General features: G+C 47.4%; 1 protein-coding gene across 1 annotated transcript in view; it reads right to left on the bottom strand.

The window, feature by feature from the left end:
• LOC106595355 (phospholipid-transporting ATPase ID) overlaps positions 1-19,801 on the bottom strand; it is an 82,783-nt gene that overhangs the window by 6,405 nt on the left and 56,577 nt on the right. Inside the window, exons 15-27 of the mRNA XM_045718945.2 lie at positions 18,052-18,086; positions 17,337-17,496; positions 15,587-15,775; positions 11,138-11,253; positions 10,729-10,893; positions 9,195-9,306; positions 8,297-8,402; positions 6,947-7,223; positions 6,109-6,292; positions 5,123-5,346; positions 4,591-4,674; positions 4,259-4,504; positions 3,360-3,629 (exon numbers count right to left, since the gene is read on the bottom strand). Coding sequence (XP_045574901.1) covers positions 3,360-3,629; positions 4,259-4,504; positions 4,591-4,674; positions 5,123-5,346; positions 6,109-6,292; positions 6,947-7,223; positions 8,297-8,402; positions 9,195-9,306; positions 10,729-10,893; positions 11,138-11,253; positions 15,587-15,775; positions 17,337-17,496; positions 18,052-18,086 — 2,168 coding nt within the window. The remainder of the gene's footprint in view (positions 1-3,359; positions 3,630-4,258; positions 4,505-4,590; positions 4,675-5,122; positions 5,347-6,108; positions 6,293-6,946; positions 7,224-8,296; positions 8,403-9,194; positions 9,307-10,728; positions 10,894-11,137; positions 11,254-15,586; positions 15,776-17,336; positions 17,497-18,051; positions 18,087-19,801) is intronic.

Genomic DNA, 19,801 nt, shown 5'->3' with positions numbered 1-19,801 from the left:
TTGGCCAAAATCCATCTCCTTCCATCTTCTCCCATTTTCTCCCAATGTCAACCACTGGGCTTCCTCTCACTACCAGTTGCAATATTCTCAGGAAGGATGTGTAGAACGTGTAGAATGTGTTCGGACAATATTAAACCCTAGTGATAATCACGTATTATAAGGTGATAAGGACAGCTGTTCTGGAGGGCATTAAGTTATATTCATGTCTGTAGGATAGACACAGACTCGTTCTGAGTCAATATTTACAGAGAAGAGATGTGACGGGATACAGAGAGTGGTGGCGTACGCACAAACAGTTAATCATTGGTAGAGTTAGGGGGCATTGGTGTAATTTCTGTCACATCAATGAAGAGACAAACAGACAGAATCACAATAGTATAGAGAGAAGACAGGAGGCATGGCTGACAGACTGAAAGTTAGACTGAAGGTCAGACTGAAGGCCCGACTGAAAGTTAGACTGAAGGTCGGACTGAAGACCAGGCTGAAGGCCCGACTGAAAGTTAGACTGAAGGTCGGACTGAAGGCCAGGCTGAAGGCCCGACTGAAGGCCCGACTGAAAGTTAGACTGAAGGTCAGACTGAAGGCCAGGCTGAAGGTCAGACGGAAGGTCACACTGAAGGTTGCACTGAAGGTCACACTGAAGGCCAGACTGAAGGCCCGACTGAAGGACAGCCTGAAGGCCAGGCTGAAGGCCCGACTGAAGGCCCGACTGAAGGTCAGACTGAAGGCCAGGCTGAAGGTCACACTGAAAATCAGATTGAAGGTCAGACAAAAGGTCACAATGAAAGTCAGATTAAAGGTCAGACAGAAGAACATACTGAAGATCTGACTGAAGGAAATACTGAAGGTCAGACTGAAGGAAAATACTGAAGGTCAGACTGAAGGAAATACTGAAGGTCAGACTGAAGGAAAATACTGAAGGTCTGACTGAAGGAAATACTGAAGGTCAGACTGAAGGAAAATACTGACGGTCTGACTGAAGGAAATACTGAAGGTCAGACTGAAGAACATACTGAAGGTCAGACTGAAGGAAAATACTGAAGGTCAGACTGAAGGAAAATACTGAAGGTCTGACTGAAGGAAAATACTGAAGGTCAGACTGAAGAACATACTGAAGGTCAGACTGAAGGAAAATACTGAAGGTCTGACTGAAGGAAATACTGAAGGTCAGACTGAAGGAAATACTGAAGGTCTGACTGAAGGAAATACTGAAGGTCAGACTGAAGGAAATACTGAAGGTCAGACTGAAGGAAATACTGAAGGTCTGACTGAAGGAAATACTGAAGGTCAGACTGAAGGAAATACTGAAGGTCAGACTGAAAAACATATTGAAGGTCAAACTGAAGGAAATACTGAAGGTCTGACTGAAGGAAAATACTGAAGGTCTGACTGAAGGAAAATACTGAAGGTCAGACTGAAGGAAATACTGAAGGTCAGACTGAAGGAAAATACTGAAGGTCTGACTGAAGGAAATACTGAAGGTCAGACTGAAAAACATATTGAAGGTCAGACTGAAGGAAATACTGAAGGTCTGACTGAAGGAAATACTGAAGGTCTGACTGAAGGAAATACTGAAGGTCTGACTGAAGGAAATACTGAAGGTCAGACTGAAGGAAATACTGAAGGTCTGACTGAAGGAAATACTGAAGGTCAGACTGAAGGAAATACTGAAGGTCAGACTGAAGGAAATACTGAAGGTCTGACTGAAGGAAATACTGAAGGTCAGACTGAAGGAAATACTGAAGGTCAGACTGAAAAACATATTGAAGGTCAGACTGAAGGAAATACTGAAGGTCTGACTGAAGGAAAATACTGAAGGTCAGACTGAAGGAAAATACTGAAGGTCAGACTGAAGGAAATACTGAAGGTCAGACTGAAGGTCAGACTGAAGGAAATACTGAAGGTCAGACTGAAAAACATACTGAAGATCAGACTGCAAGTCACACTGAAAGTAAGATTGAAAGTCGGATTGAAATTCAGACAGAAGATCATATTGAAGGTCACATTGAAGTTCATACTAAAGGTCAAATTGAAAATCAGATTGAAGGTCAACCTGAAGATCAGTTTGAAGATCAGACTGAAGGTGAGACTGATGTAGATGAGCACTGAAAGACTTTGAGACAGGAACAGAGGATCATAAAGAACTGGTCATGATCCAGCATCCATTCTTCATCCCTTCCACTGATTTCACATGACTGAATTACTATTTTATTTTACCTTTATTTTACCAGGCAGGTCAACTAAGAGCAAATACTTATTTACAATGACAGCCTGGCAATTGGTGAATGCTATCTGGAGTTTAACTCCTGTTTTCACCTATCCAATGTGTTAGTGAGTAGGATCAGTGATTAGGATCAGTGATTAGGATCAGTGAGTAGGATCAGTGATTAGGATCAGTGATTAGGATCAGTGATTAGGATCAGTGATTAGGATGTGTTGGATCAAGGAGGGATGTACAGTGTGTGTGAAGTGTGTGAGTGTGGCCAGAAGCATATTGTTCTCACCGTGTCAGAGAGCTGTGAGTGTGGTCAGAAGCATATTGTTCTCACCGTGTCAGAGAGCTGTGAGTGTGGCCAGAAGCATATTGTTCTCACCGTGTCAGAGAGCTGTGAGTGTGGCCAGAAGCATATTGTTCTCACCGTGTCAGAGAGCTGTGAGTGTGGCCAGAAGCATATTGTTCTCACCGTATCAGAGAGCTGTCAGTGTGGTCAGAAGCATATTGTTCTCACCGTGTCAGAGAGCTGTGAGTGTGGCCAGAAGCATATTGTTCTCACCGTGTCAGAGAGCTGTGAGTGTGGCCAGAAGCGTATTGTTCTCACCGTGTCAGAGAGCTGTGAGTGTGGCCAGAAGCATATTGTTCTCACCGTATCAGAGAGCTGTGAGTGTGGCCAGAAGCATATTGTTCTCACCGTGTCAGAGAGCTGTGAGTGTGGCCAGAAGCATATTGTTCTCACCGTGTCAGAGAGCTGTGAGTGTGGTCAGAAGCATATTGTTCTCACCGTGTCAGAGAGCTGTGAGTGTGGCCAGAAGCATATTGTTCTCACCGTGTCAGAGAGCTGTGAGTGTGGCCAGAAGCATATTGTTCTCACCGTGTCAGAGAGCTGTGAGTGTGGCCAGAAGCATATTGTTCTCACCGTGTCAGAGAGCTGTGAGTGTGGCCAGAAGCATATTGTTCTCACCGTGTCAGAGAGCTGTGAGTGTGGCCAGAAGCATATTGTTCTCACCGTGTCAGAGAGCTGTCAGTGTGGCCAGAAGCATATTGTTCTCACCGTGTCAGAGAGCTGTGAGTGTGGCCAGAAGCATATTGTTCTCACCGTGTCAGAGAGCTGTGAGTGTGGCCAGAAGCATATTGTTCTCACCGTGTCAGAGAGCTGTGGTTTCAGGTCCAGTTTGAGGAATCGGAACGCCAGAACTGGTACGATGCAGATCACTGTGGTCAAGACGATGGTCAGCCACACCAGCGGCTGGACCAGTGTGCTCTGGGCACTGCCTACGAAGTGGAACTGGTTGGGAAAGATGCTGAACAGAGTCTGGCTGTGCATGGCCAACATGATGGTGAAGAAGGTGCCCACAGAGCCCCACACAAAGAAATGGTTGATGGCTGTCCAGTAGCCTGTGTCCAGAGCAATCTACACACACACACACACACACACACACACACACACACACACACACACACACACACACACACAAGCAGAGAGAGATTTAAGCAATAAGGCGTGGGGGCTGTGGTACTATGTATGGCCAATATACCACGGTTAACGGCTGTTTTTAGGCACGACGCAATGCAGAGTAATTAGAAGAGTAAAAATACATGTTTTATCATACCTGTGGTATATGGTCTGATATACCACGGCTTTCAGCCAATCAGCATTCAGGCCTCTAACCACCCAGTTTGTACTGAAAGCCGGTGTATATCAGACTGTATATAATAAGACACCTCGGGGGGTTGTGGTATATGGCCAATATACCATGACTAACAGCTGTATCCAGGCTGTACTCTGCGCTGCGTCGTGCCTAGGAACTGCCCTTAGCCGTGGTGTATTGGCCATTATCACAAACCCCTGAGGTGCCTTATTACTATTATAAACTGGTTACCAACATAATTAGAACAGTAAACAAGTCTTTTTGCGTAATACCGTGGTATATTGTCTGATATACACACGACCCAAACTACCCGGTTTATCATATGTAGCAAACCTTCAAACACACATGTTGCCTACAGGAAGTGGATACTACAGTCCTTTCCCCCGCTCACCTGCACACTGACCACGATCACCAGGGCGGTAGCCGTGGTAACAGCAAAGGTCTGGTAGTCAGCGAGGGGTTCCCCGGTGCCCTGGGTTCCGTGGGACAGGATGGCGTAGGGTATGAAGAACAACACAACACTAGAGTAGATACCCTGGGTTATACAGATGAAGAACTCTCTCTTGTTGAACAGCAGGTTAAGCTGACCTGGCTCATACAGCTTAGGATACTCCAGACTACGCTGCTCTGGGACGTCCTACAGAGGGAAAGAGGAACAACCAGGGGTCAAGGGTCAGGGGTCAAAGGGTACAGAGGCAGAGTGTGTGTGCTTGGGAGACTCACCTGGTCAAATATTCCCATGGCCAGCACGGGGAGAGAGGTGTAGACGATGTTATAGAGAGTGATGAAGTACTGATCATATACTGTCTGAGAGAGAGAGAGAGAGAGAGAGAGAGAGAGAAGGATGAAGAGAGGGATGAGAGAGGGAGAAAGAGAGAGGGATGGAGAGAGGGAGAGAGAGAAAGATAGAGAGAGAGAGAGAGAGAGGGTTGGAGAGAGGGAAAGTGAGAGAGGGATGGAAAAAGAGAGCGAGAGAGAGAAAGAAAAGAGAGAGACAGTGGGTAGGAGGGAGATAACAGAGAGAGATAGAGATAGAGGGAGAGAAACACACAGTAAGAACGACAACCTCACCCCATTTAAGCCCAAATATAACGTCATGCCCCATGAGTCTTCACTTCAACCCTTATAGTTCCTCCTAAACACTCCAAACGTGTTTTTTTGACAGTCAAAATGATTTACCTCAACCCAACTTCTAAAAGCCTTCACCCCTCACCTCTAAACCCCCGTTCCTGATCCCTCACCCCTGACCTCTCACCTGGGCAGAGAAGCCACAGAAGAAGCCAAACCAGAAGTGCACCATGGTGAAGGCAAAGTTCTTGTAGAAGAAGTAGCAGAGGAAGCGACACATGCGGAGGTAGGACCAGCGTCCGTGGACCAGCAGCAGGCGCTGGAGGAAGCGGAACTGGGAGAAGGAGTAGTCAGACGCCAGCACTGCCTGGATGCCCTCCTGACCACTGATGCCCACTCCTATATGAGCCGCTGGGAGGGGGGGGGAATAGACAAACACTTCATATAGGATATAGGAGAGGAGACAAGGACAGAGAGCAACTGTAGACAATTGAAAAGTGTAATTATCAGGGGTGTTAGTGCTGGGCTGGCACAGAAGCCTGCTATGCTCTTCCCTCAGATTCAGGTTTGGTAACCAGTCAACAGGTTGAGTAATGTCTCCAAGGACATGGTGTCGAGCCCAGAAAACAGGATGTGAAACCACAAGGACCTCTCCTCCCTCAGAGGCCTCCTCTCTTCTGCTTTTCATACACACACACACACACACACACACACACACACACACACACACACACACACACACACACACACACACACACACACACACACACACACACACACACACACACACACACACACACACACACACACACACTCACACACACACACACACACTTGTATTCGTGCACACAAACACACACACACACACATGCATGCATGCATGCATGCCGCACACATACATACACACAATTGTGAAAGGCATGGTGAGGCGTGAGAAAAGAGGACGTAAGGAGAGAGAACTACACATAAACAGATAAAGTGGGGATTCTGGGGACTTTCCATTACCTTACAAATAGACTGTGCTGCCAGAGCACTTTGCTTCAATATACCTCCTCGTTCCCCTTATCTCTCAATTCTTCCCATCTCTGTCATCTTTACCAAGCACTTCTGTCACTCTCCCTTCCTTCAACCCTCCTCCATCCTCTCCTCCATCCCTCTCTCTCTCTAACTTACTCTTGATCATGCTAACATCATTAGCCCCGTCTCCTATGGCCAGGGTGACAGCTTTCTTGTGTTTCTTGATGAGCTCCACCACCAGGGCTTTCTGTAGAGGAGTCACCCTGCAGCAGATCACTGCTCTACAGACACACGCTGTTGACACAAACTCCCCCTCCATATCAGCCTCCAACGCATGGGCCTGACACAGAGAGAGAGAGGGAGGGAGGGAGGGAGGGAGGGAGGGGGAGAGAGAGAGAGGGAGAGTGAGTGAGTGAGAGAGGGAGGGAGAGAGGGAGGAAGAACTTGTTTGGATATTTTAGATTTGTTATGAGCGCCATATTGACATGTTTTCTATTGCACAAGTAGTGTGTCCAGTGTAGTGGTGTTTGTATATCTAGTGAGTTATATATCTCCTAGATTACTCCTAGTACTAATTTTACTGTCCCCACTACAACAAAAACACTTAAAAACATGTATTTTGGTCCAGTGTAGCTCAGTTGGTAGAGCATGGTGTTTGCAACGCCAGGGTTGTGGGTTCGTTTCCCACGGGGGACCAGTACGGACATTTTTTTATGAAATGTATGCATTCACTACTGTAAGTCGCTCTGGATAAGAGCGTCTGCTAAATGACTAAAATGAAAATGTAATTTAACCTCGAAAAAATGTACAACTTTAATTTTGTCAATTTAATTGAAATACTGTACAATTCCATTCATTCCAATGGAGGACTGCTCCTTCTGGGCAGTGCCAATATGGCTGACCAGTGGCATCAAAGCCTCTCATTGGCCATTACATAGCAACAGCGATCCAGGGCTTATATACATCATTGGTGTGAGTGTGTGTGTCGTCTCACCAGGCTATGTCCATTGATGACGAGGGCGAACTCTCCAGATATGGAGTCTAGCGTGGTTGAGGAGGGGGGTCGAGGGGCAGGAGGGCCAGGGGGAGGGGGACACTGCTGCTGTTTGTCCCCCACGGAGGGCCACTCTCTCCCCTCTCCTCCCCCGTCTCCTCCCCCGTCTCCCCCAAACCCATTCCCCAGAGAACAGGCCTCGCCCCATCCCTCCATCCCCTCCTCCTTTCCTCCTTCTCTCGTACGGGCAAACTCTATCATCCTCTCCCTCGCTCTCCTGAAGAGAAAGAGAATGAGGGAGGAGAAATGACAGGACAGGACAAAGAGATGAGGGTGAATAGTTGATTAATACACTGAACAGAGAGAGACAGAGAGAGACAGAAAGAGAGAGACAGAGAGAGAGAGACAGAAAGAGAGAGACAGAAAGAGAGAGACAGAGAGAGAGAGACAGAAAGAGAGCGACGACAGAAAGAGAGAGACAGAGAGAGAGAGAGAGCGAGACAGTGAGAGAGACAGAAAGGGAGCGACAGAGAGAGACAGAAAGAGAGACAGAGAGAGAGAGAGACAGAAAGAGAGAGACAGAAAGAGAGAGATAGAAAGAGAGAGACAGACAGAAAGAGAGAGACAGAAAGAGAGACAGAAAGAGAGACAGAAAGAGAGAGACAGAAGAGAGAGAGAGAGAAGTGAGGAAAAGGAAAGGTTTAGTTTATCCTAGTTTTAAACAGCCAGCTCTAGTTTGTGTGTGTGTGTGTGTGTGTGTGTGTGTGTGTGTGTGTGTGTGTGTGTGTGTGTGTGTGTGTGTGTGTGTGTGTGTGTGTGTGTGTGTGTGTGTGTGTGTGTGTCACCCTGATAGATGATAGAGGGAGGAATAGAGATAGATGGATAGAGGGAGGAATAGAGAGATAGATGGATAGAGGGAGGAATAGAGAGATAGATGGATAGAGGGAGGAATAGAGAGATAGATGGATAGAGGGAGGAATAGAGAGATAGATGGATAGAGGGAGGAATAGAGAGATAGATGGATAGAGGGAGGAATAGAGAGATAGATGGATAGAGGGAGGAATAGAGAGATAGATGGATAGAGGGAGGGAGGAATAGAGAGATAGATGGATAGAGGGAGGGAGGAATAGAGAGATAGATGGATAGAGGGAGGGAGGAATAGAGAGATAGATGGATAGAGGGAGGGAGGAATAGAGAGATAGATGGATAGAGGGAGGAATAGAGAGATAGATGGATAGAGGGAGGAATAGAGAGATAGATGGATAGAGGGAGGAATAGAGAGATAGATGGATAGAGGGAGGAATAGAGAGATAGATGGATAGAGGGAGGAATAGAGGATAGTTAGAGTACCTGAGTTCCTCTCTAACACTCAGCACTGTGTTTCCACTGATGATGAACACCTCAGTCATATCACCAGTCAACATCTTACAGGAGTAACCTATATTAACTGCTGTCTCTGAGAGAGAGACAGAGAGAGACAGAAAGAGACAGAAAGAGAGAGAGACAGAAAGAGAGAGAGAGAGAGAGACAGAAAGAGAAAGAGACAGAAAGAGAGACAGAAAGAGAGACAGCAAGAGAGACAGAAAGAGAGAGACAGAAAGAGAGAGACAGAAAGAGACAGACAGAAAGAGAGAGACAGAAAGAGACAGACAGAAAGAGAGAGACAGAAAGAGACAGACAGAAAGAGAGAGAGATAGAAAGAGAGAGACAGACAGAAAGAGAGAAGACAGAAAGAGAGAGAGACAGAAAGAGAGAGAGATAGAAAGAGAGAGACAGACAGAAAGAGAGACAGAAAGAGAGAGAGATAGAAAGAGAGAGACAGACAGAAAGAGAGACAGAAAGAGAGAGAGACAGAAAGAGAGAGACAGACAGAAAGAGAGACAGACAGAAAGAGAGACAGAAAGAGAGAGACAGACAGAAAGAGAGACAGAAAGAGAGAGAGACAGAAAGAGAGAGACAGACAAAGAGAGACAGAAAGAGAAAGAGACAGAAAGAGAGAGACAGACAGAAAGAGAGACAGAAAGAGAGAGAGATAGAAAGAGAGAGACAGACAGAAAGAGAGACAGAAAGAGAGAGAGAGAAGTGAGGAAAAGGAAAGGTTTAGTTTATCCTAGTTTTAAACAGCCAGCTCTAGTTTGTGTGTGTGTTTGTGTGTGTCTGTGTGTGTGTGTTTGTGTGTGTGTGTGTGTGTTTGTGTGTGGGGGTCTGTGTGTGTGTGTGTGTGTGTGTGTGTGTGTGTGTGTCTCACCCTGTTTGTCTCCCGTGAGGACCCAAATCTTGATGTTAGCGAGAGAGAGGATAGCGATGGTCTCAGGAACTCCCTCCTGTAGCTTATCCTCTATGGCTGTGGCTCCCAGGAGCTAGAGTAGAATAGAGCAGAGTAGAATAGAGCAGAGTAGAATAGAGCATAGAGCAGATTAGAATAGAGCAGAGTAGAATAGAGCAGAGTAGAATAGAGCAGAATAGTGCATAGAGCAGAGTAGAATAGAGCAGAGTAGAATAGAGCATAGAGCAGAGTAGAATAGAGCAGAGTAGAATAGAGCAGAGTAGAATAGAGCATAGAGCAGAGTAGAATAGAGCAGAGTAGAATAGAGCAGAGTAGAATAGAGCAGAATAGTGCATAGAGCAGAGTAGAATAGAGCAGAGTAGAATAGAGCATAGAGCAGAGTAGAATAGAGCAGAGTAGAATAGAGCAGAGTAGAATAGAGCATAGAGCAGAGTAGAATAGAGCAGAGTAAAAGAGAGCAGAGTAGAATAGAGCATAGAGCAGAAGAGAATAGAGCAGAGTATAATAGAGCATAGAGCAAAGTAGAGCAGAGTAAAATAGAGCATAGAGCAGAGTAGAATAGAACAGAGTAGAATAGAGCATAGAGCAGAATAGAGGAGAGTAGAATAGAGCAGAGTAGAATAGAGCGTAGAGTAGAATAGAGCGTAGAGTAGAATAGAGCGTAGAGTAGAATAGAGCATAGAGCAGAGTAGAATAGAGCAGAGTAGAATAGAGCATAGAGCAGAGTAGAATAGAGCAGAGTAGAATAGAGCAGAGTAGAATAGAGCAGAGTAGAATAGAGAATGGAGTAGAATAGAGCAGAGTAGAATAGAGCAGAGTAGAATAGAGCATAGAGTAGAATAGAGGAAAAAGTAGAATAGAGCAGAGTAGAATAGAGCATAGATCAGAGTAGAATAGAGCAGAGTAAAATAGAGCATATAGCAGAGTAGAATAGAGCATAGAGCAGAGTAAAATAGAGCATAGAGCAGAGTAGAATAGAGCATAGAGTAGAATAGAGCAGAGTAGAATAGAGCATAGATCAGAGTAGAATAGAGCAGAGTAAAATAGAGCATATAGCAGAGTAGAATAGAGCATAGAGCAGAGTAAAATAGAGCATAGAGCAGAGTAGAATAGAGCATAGAGCAAAGTAGAATAGAGCAGAGTAGAATAGAGGAGGGTAGAATAGAGAATAGAGTAGAATAGAGCAGAGTAGAATAGAGAAGAATAGAATAGAGAAGAGTAGAATAGAATAGAGCCGAATCGAATAGAGCAGAGTAGAATATAACTTTATTGCCAGTTACACAAGTTGATAGAAATGTATTTTGGTGCCAATGAATTTACAGAGCGAACACATGTGCTCACACACACACACACACACACACACACACACACACACACACACACACACACACACACACACACACACACACACACACACACACACACACACACACACACACACGCAGACACCCTCCGCCCTGCACACACACAGACAAACACACACACAGCGTGATACCATCATGTCCTGTTCTATGTGTTCATATATGTCAGCCAGTCTGTCCTCTCTACAGTCTGTAGCTCTGTCTGCTTGGCGGTGTCTCTCTGACCACTCCTCCCACTGCTCCTCTGACAGGTCTCTGTAGGCCAGGGCCAGGGTCCGCAGACCGTCCCCAGCATACTCCTAGACACACAAATGAATTGAAGAATTGATAAACAATCAATCATCTCCTGATGGCTGAAGTAGTGTGCAGGAAAACATTTAACCACCAGAGGGCAGTGGTGTTACTTGCATAAAAGAGAGCTGTGATAGGCTGAATAGGAACTCTGATTATTATTGTGTGTATATGCACGTGTGTGTGTGTCTCTGTGTCTCTGTGTGTGTCTGTTTGTGTGTGTGTGTGTGTGTGTGTGTGTCTGTAACTCACATTAAGGTGATCTGTTGTGATGTTCATCAGGTGATGGTTGGAGGGGTGGAGCCTCTCAAACAACAGAGTATCAGCTCCTTTACAGTATAGACGGATCCTCCCCTCGGGGTTACGCACTGCAGAGAGAGTCATACTTTAATATGATCTGGGTTACGCACTGCAGAGAGTCATACTTTAATATGATCTGGGTTACGCACTGCAGAGAGAGTCATACTTTAATATGATCTGGGTTACGCACTGCAGAGAGAGTCATACTTTAATATGATCTGGGTTACGCACTGCAGAGAGAGTCATACTTTAATATGATCTGGGTTACGCACTGCAGAGAGTCATACTTTAATATGATCTGGGTTACGTACTGCAGAGAGAGTCATACTTTAATATGATCTGGGTTACGCACTGCAGAGAGAGTCATACTTTAATATGATCTGGGTTACGCACATCAGAGAGAGTCATACTTTAATATGATCTGGGTTACGCACTGCAGAGAGAGTCATACTTTAATATGATCTGGGTTACGCACTGCAGACAGAGACATACTTTAATATGATCTGGGTTACGCACTACAGACAGAGACATACTTTAATATGATCTGGGTTACGCACTGCAGAGAGAGTCATACTTTAATATGATCTGGGTTACGCACTACAGACAGAGACATACTTTAATATGATCTGGGTTACGCACTGCAGACAGAGACATACTTTAATATGATCTGGATTACGCACTACAGACAGAGTCATACTTTAATATGATCTGGGTTACGCACTACAGACAGAGACATACTTTAATATGATCTGGATTACGCACTACAGACAGAGACATACTTTAATATGATCTGGATTACGCACTACAGACAGAGACATACTTTAATATGATCTGGGTTACGCACTGCAGACAGAGTCATACTTTAATATGATCTGGGTTACGCACTGCAGACACACTAACTAAATGTTAGTCTAAAAGAAATGTGAGATAATGTCGAGATGCTTTTTATAGTGGAGATCAAGTTTATAAATTGCCTGGCTGGGCTGATGAGACAGTGGATTGCGCAGTCAGATGAAACTGTCACGTCCTGACCATAGAAAGCTTTTATTTTCTATGGTAGAGTAGGTCAGGGTGTGACAGGGGGTTTTGTCTAGTTTTAATTTTCTATGTTGGGTGGTCCTAGTTTCTGTATTTCTATGTTTTTTTTGGGATGATCTCCAATTAGAGGCAGCTGGTCATCGTTGTCTCTAATTGGGGAACATATTTAAGACGTTGTTTTTCACACTAGGTTTTGTGGGAGATTATTTTGAGTTTGTGTCTGTAGCACCTCATCGTCACGGTTTGTTGTTTTTGTTTATTAGTTTATTGTATGTTTTGCATAGTTTCACAGTTAAATAAAGATGTGGAACGATACACACGCTGCACTTTGGTCCACTCCTTCATATGACAATCGTGACAGAATCTCCCACCACCAGAGGACCAAGCAGCGTGATAAACAGGAATGGACCTGGGAGGAAATATTGGACGGGAAAGGACCCTGGAGGCAGGAAGGGGAGTATCGCTGTCCAAAGGAGGAGATTGAAGCAGCGAGAGCAGAACGGCGATATTACGAGGCGTTATACCATCAAGGCAAGCACGAGAGGCAGCCCCCAAAAATGTTTGGGGGGGGGGGGGGGCACACGGGGAGTTTTGTGGAGTCAGGTTTGGGACCTGAGCCAACTCCTCGTGCTTACCGTGGAGAGCCGAGGGGTGAACCAGAGCCAGTCAGGGAGACGAGTGAGGAGCTCGACGCAAGATTCCGGAGAGAGGTGTTGGCATTGAGAGCGCTGCAGAGCGGGCGTGCTGAGGAGCGTGACACCAGTCTGGTGTCATATGCACCAGTTTCATGCATCTGGCCTTCAGTGCGCCTCCCCAGTCTGGTATGTCCTGTGTCTCCTCCACACACTCGCTTTAGGGAGCGTGTGACCTGTCAGGCCCCATGTTTTGCGGTGATACGCACGGTGTCTCCAGTGCGCATCCACAGCCCAGTGCGTCCTGTGCCAGCGCCCCGCACTTGCCGGGCTAAAGTGAGCATCCAGCCAGGACAGATTGTGCCAGACCTACGCTCCAGACCTCCAGTGCGCCTCCACAGCCCAGTACGCCCTGTGCCTGCTCCTCGCACTCGCCCTGAAGTGCGTGTCACCAGTCTGGGGCCACCTGTCCCGGCTCCACGCACTAGGCCTTCAGTGAGTCTCTCCAGTCCGGTGTGTCCTGTGCCTGCTCCCCACACTCGCCCTGAGGTGCGTGTTACCAGTCTGGCGCCACCTGTGCCAGCCCCACGCATCAGGCCTTCAGTGCGCCTGCCCAGTCTGGGATGTCCTGTTCCTGCTCCCCACACTCGCCCCGAGGTGCGTGTTACCAATCTGGCGCCACCTGTGCCAGCTCCACGCATCAGGCCTCCATTGCGCCTGCCCAGTCCAGAGCTTCCGGCGACAGTTCCCAGTCCAGAGCTTCCGGCGACAGTTCCCAGTCCAGAGCTTCCGGCGACAGTTCCCAGTCCGGAACCTCCTGAGACGGCCCACAGTCCGGTACCTCCTGAGAAGGCCCACAGTCCGGAACCTCCTGAGACGGCCCACAGTCCGGAACCTCCTGAGACGGCCCACAGTCCGGAGCCTCCAGCGAAGTGCCCACAGTCCGGAGCCTCCAGCGACGTGCCCACAGTCCGGAGCCTCCAGCGACGTGCCCACAGTCCGGAGCCTCCAGCGACGTGCCCACAGTCCGGAGCCTTCAGCGACGTGCCCACAGTCCGGAGCCTCCAGCGACGTGCCCACAGTCCGGAGCCTCCAGCGACGTGCCCACAGTCCGGAGCCTCCAGCGACGTGCCCACAGTCCGGAGCCTCCAGCGACGTGCCCACAGTCCGGAGCCTTCAGCGACGTGCCCACAGTCCGGAGCCTTCAGCGACGTGCCCACAGTCCGGAGCCTCCAGCGACGTGCCCACAGTCCGGAGCCTCCAGCGAAGTGCCCACAGTCCGGAGCCTCCAGCGACGTGCCCACAGTCCGGAGCCTCCAGCGACGTGCCCACAGTCCGGAGCCTTCAGCGACGTGCCCACAGTCCGGAGCCTTCAGCGACGTGCCCACAGTCCGGAGCCTCCAGCGACGTGCCCACAGTCCGGAGCCTTCAGCGACGTGCCCACAGTCCGGAGTTTCCAGCGACGTGCCCACAGTCCGGAGCATCCAGCGACGTCCCCCAGTCCGGAGCCTCCAGCGACGTCCCCCAGTCCGGAGCCTCCAGCAACGGCCCACAGTCCGGAGCCTCCAGCGACGTGCCTACAGTCCGGAGCCTCCAGCGACGTGCCCACAGTCCGGAGCCTCCAGCGATGTGCCTACAGTCCGGAGCTTCCAGCGACGTGCCCACAGTCCGGAGCCTCCAGCGACGTGCCCACAGTCCGGAGCTTCCAGCGACGTGCCCACAGTCCGGAGCCTCCAGCGACGTCCCCCAGTCCGGAGCCTCCAGCGGCGGTCTGCAGTCCGGAGCCTCCAGCGACGTGCCCACAGTCCGGAGCTTCCAGCGACGTGCCCACAGTCCGGAGCCTCCAGCGACGTCCCCCAGTCCGGAGCCTCCAGCGGCGGTCTGCAGTCCAGAACCTCCGGCGATGATCCACGGTCCGGTGACACAAAAGCGGAGGGATCAGCTGGCGGAGCGGGGGCTGCGCCCCGAACCGGAGCCACCTATGCTGGTGGATAAGCAGGATGAGAGGGTTCTTCGTCCCGCACCAGAACCGCCACCAACATTAGACACCCACCCTAACCCTCCCTGTTTTTTTTTGTTGTTTAGGTTTTTGCGTTCGGAGTCCGCACCTTGGGGGGGGGGGGGGGGGGGTACTGTCACGTCCTGACCATAGAAAGCTTTTATTTGCTATGGTAGAGTAGGTCAGGGCGTGACAGGGGGTTTTGTCTAGTTTTCATTTTCTATGTTGGGTGGTTTTAGTTTCTGTATTTCTATGTTGTTGTTTTTTGGGATGATCTCAAATTAGAGGCAGCTGGTCATTGTTGTCTCTAATTGGGGATCATATTTAAGTTGTTGTTTTTCCCACTAGGTTTTGTGAGAGATTATTTTGAGTTTGTGTCTGTTGCACCTCTTCGTCACGGTTTGTTGTTTTTGTTTATCAGTTTATTGTATGTTTTGCATAGTTTCACAGTTAAATAAAGATGTGGAATGATACACACGTTGCGCTTTGGTCCACTCCTTCATATGACAATCGTGACAGAAACATAGTAAATAGGCATTTTAATGTCATAGATTTATATTGTTGTACAGTATGTTTTATACAAAGATATTTTCCCGTTTATTTTTTTATTTTGCTCTTGCGTAAGTTGCTGAAGTGCACTACGTCAAGGTGTGTTTGGTGAGTGTGTGTGTGTCTACTGTATGTCAAGGTGTGTGCGTGCTTGTGTGAGTGCGTATGCATGTATATGTATACCTATAACGGACATCCTCTTGCGGATGTTGTTGAAGTCGAGGATGGCCAGCAGTGTGTATGTGACGGGTCGGCCCAGCTCTGTCACAGTGACAGTACCAGGGGTTCTAGACCGGAACACAAAACCAAAGTTCCTGGCTGCTGTCACCAACGCACCCTCATCTGGAGACTGGGCCTTATACATCAACTCTCCTAGAGGGGCAGAGTGGGGGAGTGAGAGAGAGAGAGAGAGGGAGACAGAGAATACAGTATCCATTAAACACATTCTATACATGTAGGTGAACACAAAATACAACATGCTTTTAAGATGCTTTTAAAAACCACTCCGCCATTTCATGGTTCGCCTAATTTCAGTTTATGTGACAAAACAAGCAATGCATAGTGTAGAGAATCATTGTACCATCTAAACCGCTTTGAAATATATTTCAAACAAGCAAAAATATACACTGAACAAAAATATAAACGCAACATGTAAAGTGTTGTTCCCATGTTTCATGAGCTGAAATAAAAGATCCCAGAAATGTTCCATACTCATAAAAAGCTTATTTCTCTTAAATGTTGTGCATCAATTTGTTTACATTCCTGTTAGTGAGAATTTGTCCTATGCCAAGATAATCCATCCACCTGACAGGTGTCACATATGAAGAAGCTGATTAAACAGGGTGAACGTTAGATGATTATTGCGCTGGGGAAATTAAAAGGCCACTCTAAAATGTGCAGTTTTGTCACACAACACGTCTCAGGTTTTGAGGGAGCGTGTAATTGGCATGCTGACTGCAGGAATGTCCACCAGAGCTGTTGCCAGAGAATTGTATGTTCATTTCTCTACCATAAGCAGCCTTTGACGTCGTTTTATAATTTGGAAGTATGTCCAACGGGCCACACAACTGCAGACCACCTGTAACCACGCCAACCCAGGACCTCCACATCCGGCTTCTTCACCAGCGAGATCGTCTGAGACCAGATGCCCGGACAGCTGATTTTCTGTCTGTAATAAAGCCCTTTTGTTGGGAAAAACGTATTCTGATTGGCTGGGCCTTGCTCCCCTGTGGGTGGGCCAGTCTCCCAAGTAGGTGGGCCTATGTCCTCTCAGGCCCACCCAAGGCTGCACCCCTGCCCAGTCATGTGAAATCCATAAATTAGGGATTAATGAATTTATTTCAATTGACTGATTTTCTTATATGAACTGTAACTCAGTAAAATATTTAAATTGTTGCGTTTATATTTTTGTTCAGTATAGTATTTTCAGCTGTTTAAAGCTAGTGTACAAAACCGAAAGTAAAAGACGCCAAAACAAAACTTAAGAACGGGAAGCATAAATATAGCACACATAGACTTTCTTCTTTCAATGAGCAGATTAATAACTCACATTTCTATGTGAACTTGGTTGGGTTGCCCAAAAAGTGACAGCTTTAAAAACATGGACTATAATTACAAGTTCAACTTAATAAAGCAAATTATTTCTCCTCATCTCCCATCTCTCCCTCCCTCTCTTTTCCTCTACCCCTCTCTCACCCTCCTTCTCCTTCCATCCCTCCCTCTATCCCTCTATAACCCTCTCTCTCTCTCTCTCTCTCTCTCTCATCCTCCCTCTATCTCTATCTAACCCTCATTCCCTCTATCTCGCTCTCTCTCTCTCTTACCTTACTTCTATTCCTCCCTCTATCGCTCTCTCACCCTCCCTCTCCTTCTATTCCTCCCTCTATCCCTCTCTCTCACCCTCCTTCCATCCCTCCCTACCGCTATCTCTCACCCTCCTTCTTCTCCTCACTCATGACGGTGTGACAGAGGGAAAGCAGCCGGAAGAACTCGTGGCTGTGAAGGTCTCCCAGCTTCACCGACTTCAGCAGACCGTTGTCATAGTAACAGAAGTCAGGGTCAGCCAGGGGGTTGAAGGAGGAGAAGTCTAGCCTCTGGAAAGAGAGAAGAGGAGAGAGAAGGGCAGACAGAGAAGGGCAGATAGAAAAGGGCAGACAGAGAAGGGGAGACAGAGAAGGGGAGACAGAGAAGGGCAGACAGAGAAGGGGAGACAGAGAAGGGCAGACAGAGAAGGGGAGACAGAGAAGGGCAGACAGAGAAGGGGAGACAGAGAAGGGGAGAGAGAGAAGGGCAGACAGAGAAGAGGAGAGAGAGAAGGGCAGACAGAGAAGGGGAGACAGAGAAGGGGAGACAGAGAAGGGCAGACAGAGAAGGGCAGACAGAGAAGGGCAGACAGAGAAGGGGAGACAGAGAAGGGGAGACAGAGAAGGGCAGACAGAGAAGGGGAGACAGAGAAGGGCAGACAGAGAAGGGGGGAAGAGAGGAAGGAGGACAGTTGTAGTATTCACCATTAGAAACTATGCTTTGTATTCACCTATGGTCAAAGAGCAAAGTGCACAGTGCCAGAGTGATGTCATTGCCACAGAGAGCAAGCTGAACAGTATGCTGTGTTGTTAGTCATACTGTTAGTCTTACGTTAGCCTGCTCACCTTTGGCTGTGCTCCCAACGGGTCGATCACCTCACCTGACAATAGAACACACTCACACTTAGACTCACGAGTTACCCAGCACCACAAGGACGTCTACAACATTGACTGAGGGAACAGGACAGTGCTGATTTGATCTGATTTGTGTGTGTATTGTTCTATTTGTATTTATTAAGAATCCCCATTAGTTCCTGCCAAGGCAGCAGCTACTCTTCCTGGGGTTTATTATGAATCCCCATTAGTTCCTGCCAAGGCAGCAGCTACTCTTCCTGGGGTTTATTAAGAATCCCCATTAGTTCCTGCCAAGGCAGCAGCTACTCTTCCTGGGGTTTATTATGAATCCCCATTAGGCAGCAGCTACTCTTCCTGGGGTTTATTAAGAATCCCCATTAGGCAGCAGCTACTCTTCCTGGGGTTTATTAAGAATCCCCATTAGGCAGCAGCTACTCTTCCTGGGGTTTATTAAGAATCCCCATTAGGCAGCAGCTACTCTTCCTGGGGTTTATTAAGAATCCCCATTAGGCAGCAGCTACTCTTCCTGGGGTTTATTAAGAATCCCCATTAGGCAGCAGCTACTCTTCCTGGGGTTTATTAAGAATCCCCATTAGGCAGCAGCTACTCTTCCTGGGGTTTATTAAGAATCCCCATTTGGCAGCAGCTACTCTTCCTGGGGTTTATTAAGAATCCCCATTAGGCAGCAGCTACTCTTCCTGGGGTTTATTAAGAATCCCCATTTGGCAGCAGCTACTCTTCCTGGGGTTTATTAAGAATCCCCATTAGGCAGCAACTACTCTTCCTGGGGTTTATTATGGATCCCCATTAGTTCCTGCCAAGACATCAGCTACTCTTCCTGGGGTTTATTGTGGATCCCCATTAGTGCCTGCCAAGGCAGCAGCTACTCTTCCTGGGGTTTATTATGGATCCCCATTAGTTCCTGCCAAGGCAGCAGCTACTCTTCCTGGGGTTTATTATGGATCCCCATTAGTTCCTGCCAAGGCAGCAGCTACTCTTCCTGGGGTTTATTATAGATCCCAATTAGTTCCTGCCAAGACAGCAGCTACTCTTCCTGGGGTTTATTATGGATCCCCATTAGTTCCTGCCAAGGCAGCAGCTACTCTTCCTGGGGTTTATTATGGATCCCCATTAGTTCCTGCCAAGACAGCAGCTACTCTTCCTGTGGTTTATTATGGATCCCCATTAGTGCCTGCCAAGGCAGCAGCTACTCTTCCTGGGGTTTATTATGGATCCCCATTAGTTCCTGCCAAGGCAGCAGCTACACTTCCTGGGGTTTATTATGAATCCCCATTAGTTCCTGCCAAGGCAGCAGCTACTCTTCCTGGGGTTTATTATGGATCCCCATTAGTGCCTGCCAAGACAGCAGCTACTCTTCCTGGGGTCCAGCAAATATTAAGGCAGTAATATACATTATAATACCATTTTTAAACATTAAAATATATTTAACAACAGATTTCACACCACATTAAGCGTGTGCCCTCAGGCCACTACTCTACTACTACACATAATCCAGGTGTACGTGTGTGTATAGAGTGTATGTGTGTATACTGTGTACATGTGTGTATAGTGTCTAAGTTGTGTGTATAGTGTGTATGTTGTGTGTATAGTGTGTATGTTGTATGTGTTTGTACCTGTGTGTGTGACTCTTCACAGTCCTTGCTGTTCCATAAGGTGTATTTGAATCAGTTTTTTTTTTTTTATCTGATAGACTGTAGTATATATGTAGTATATCCACCTT

The sequence above is a fragment of the Salmo salar genome, chromosome 05 (assembly GCF_965601325.2).
Source record: "Salmo salar chromosome 05, fSalSal1, whole genome shotgun sequence".
Classification (NCBI taxonomy): domain Eukaryota; kingdom Metazoa; phylum Chordata; class Actinopteri; order Salmoniformes; family Salmonidae; genus Salmo; species Salmo salar.
Note: the sequence above shows the minus strand (reverse complement) of the source record. Positions and strands in the feature narration are given on the sequence as shown.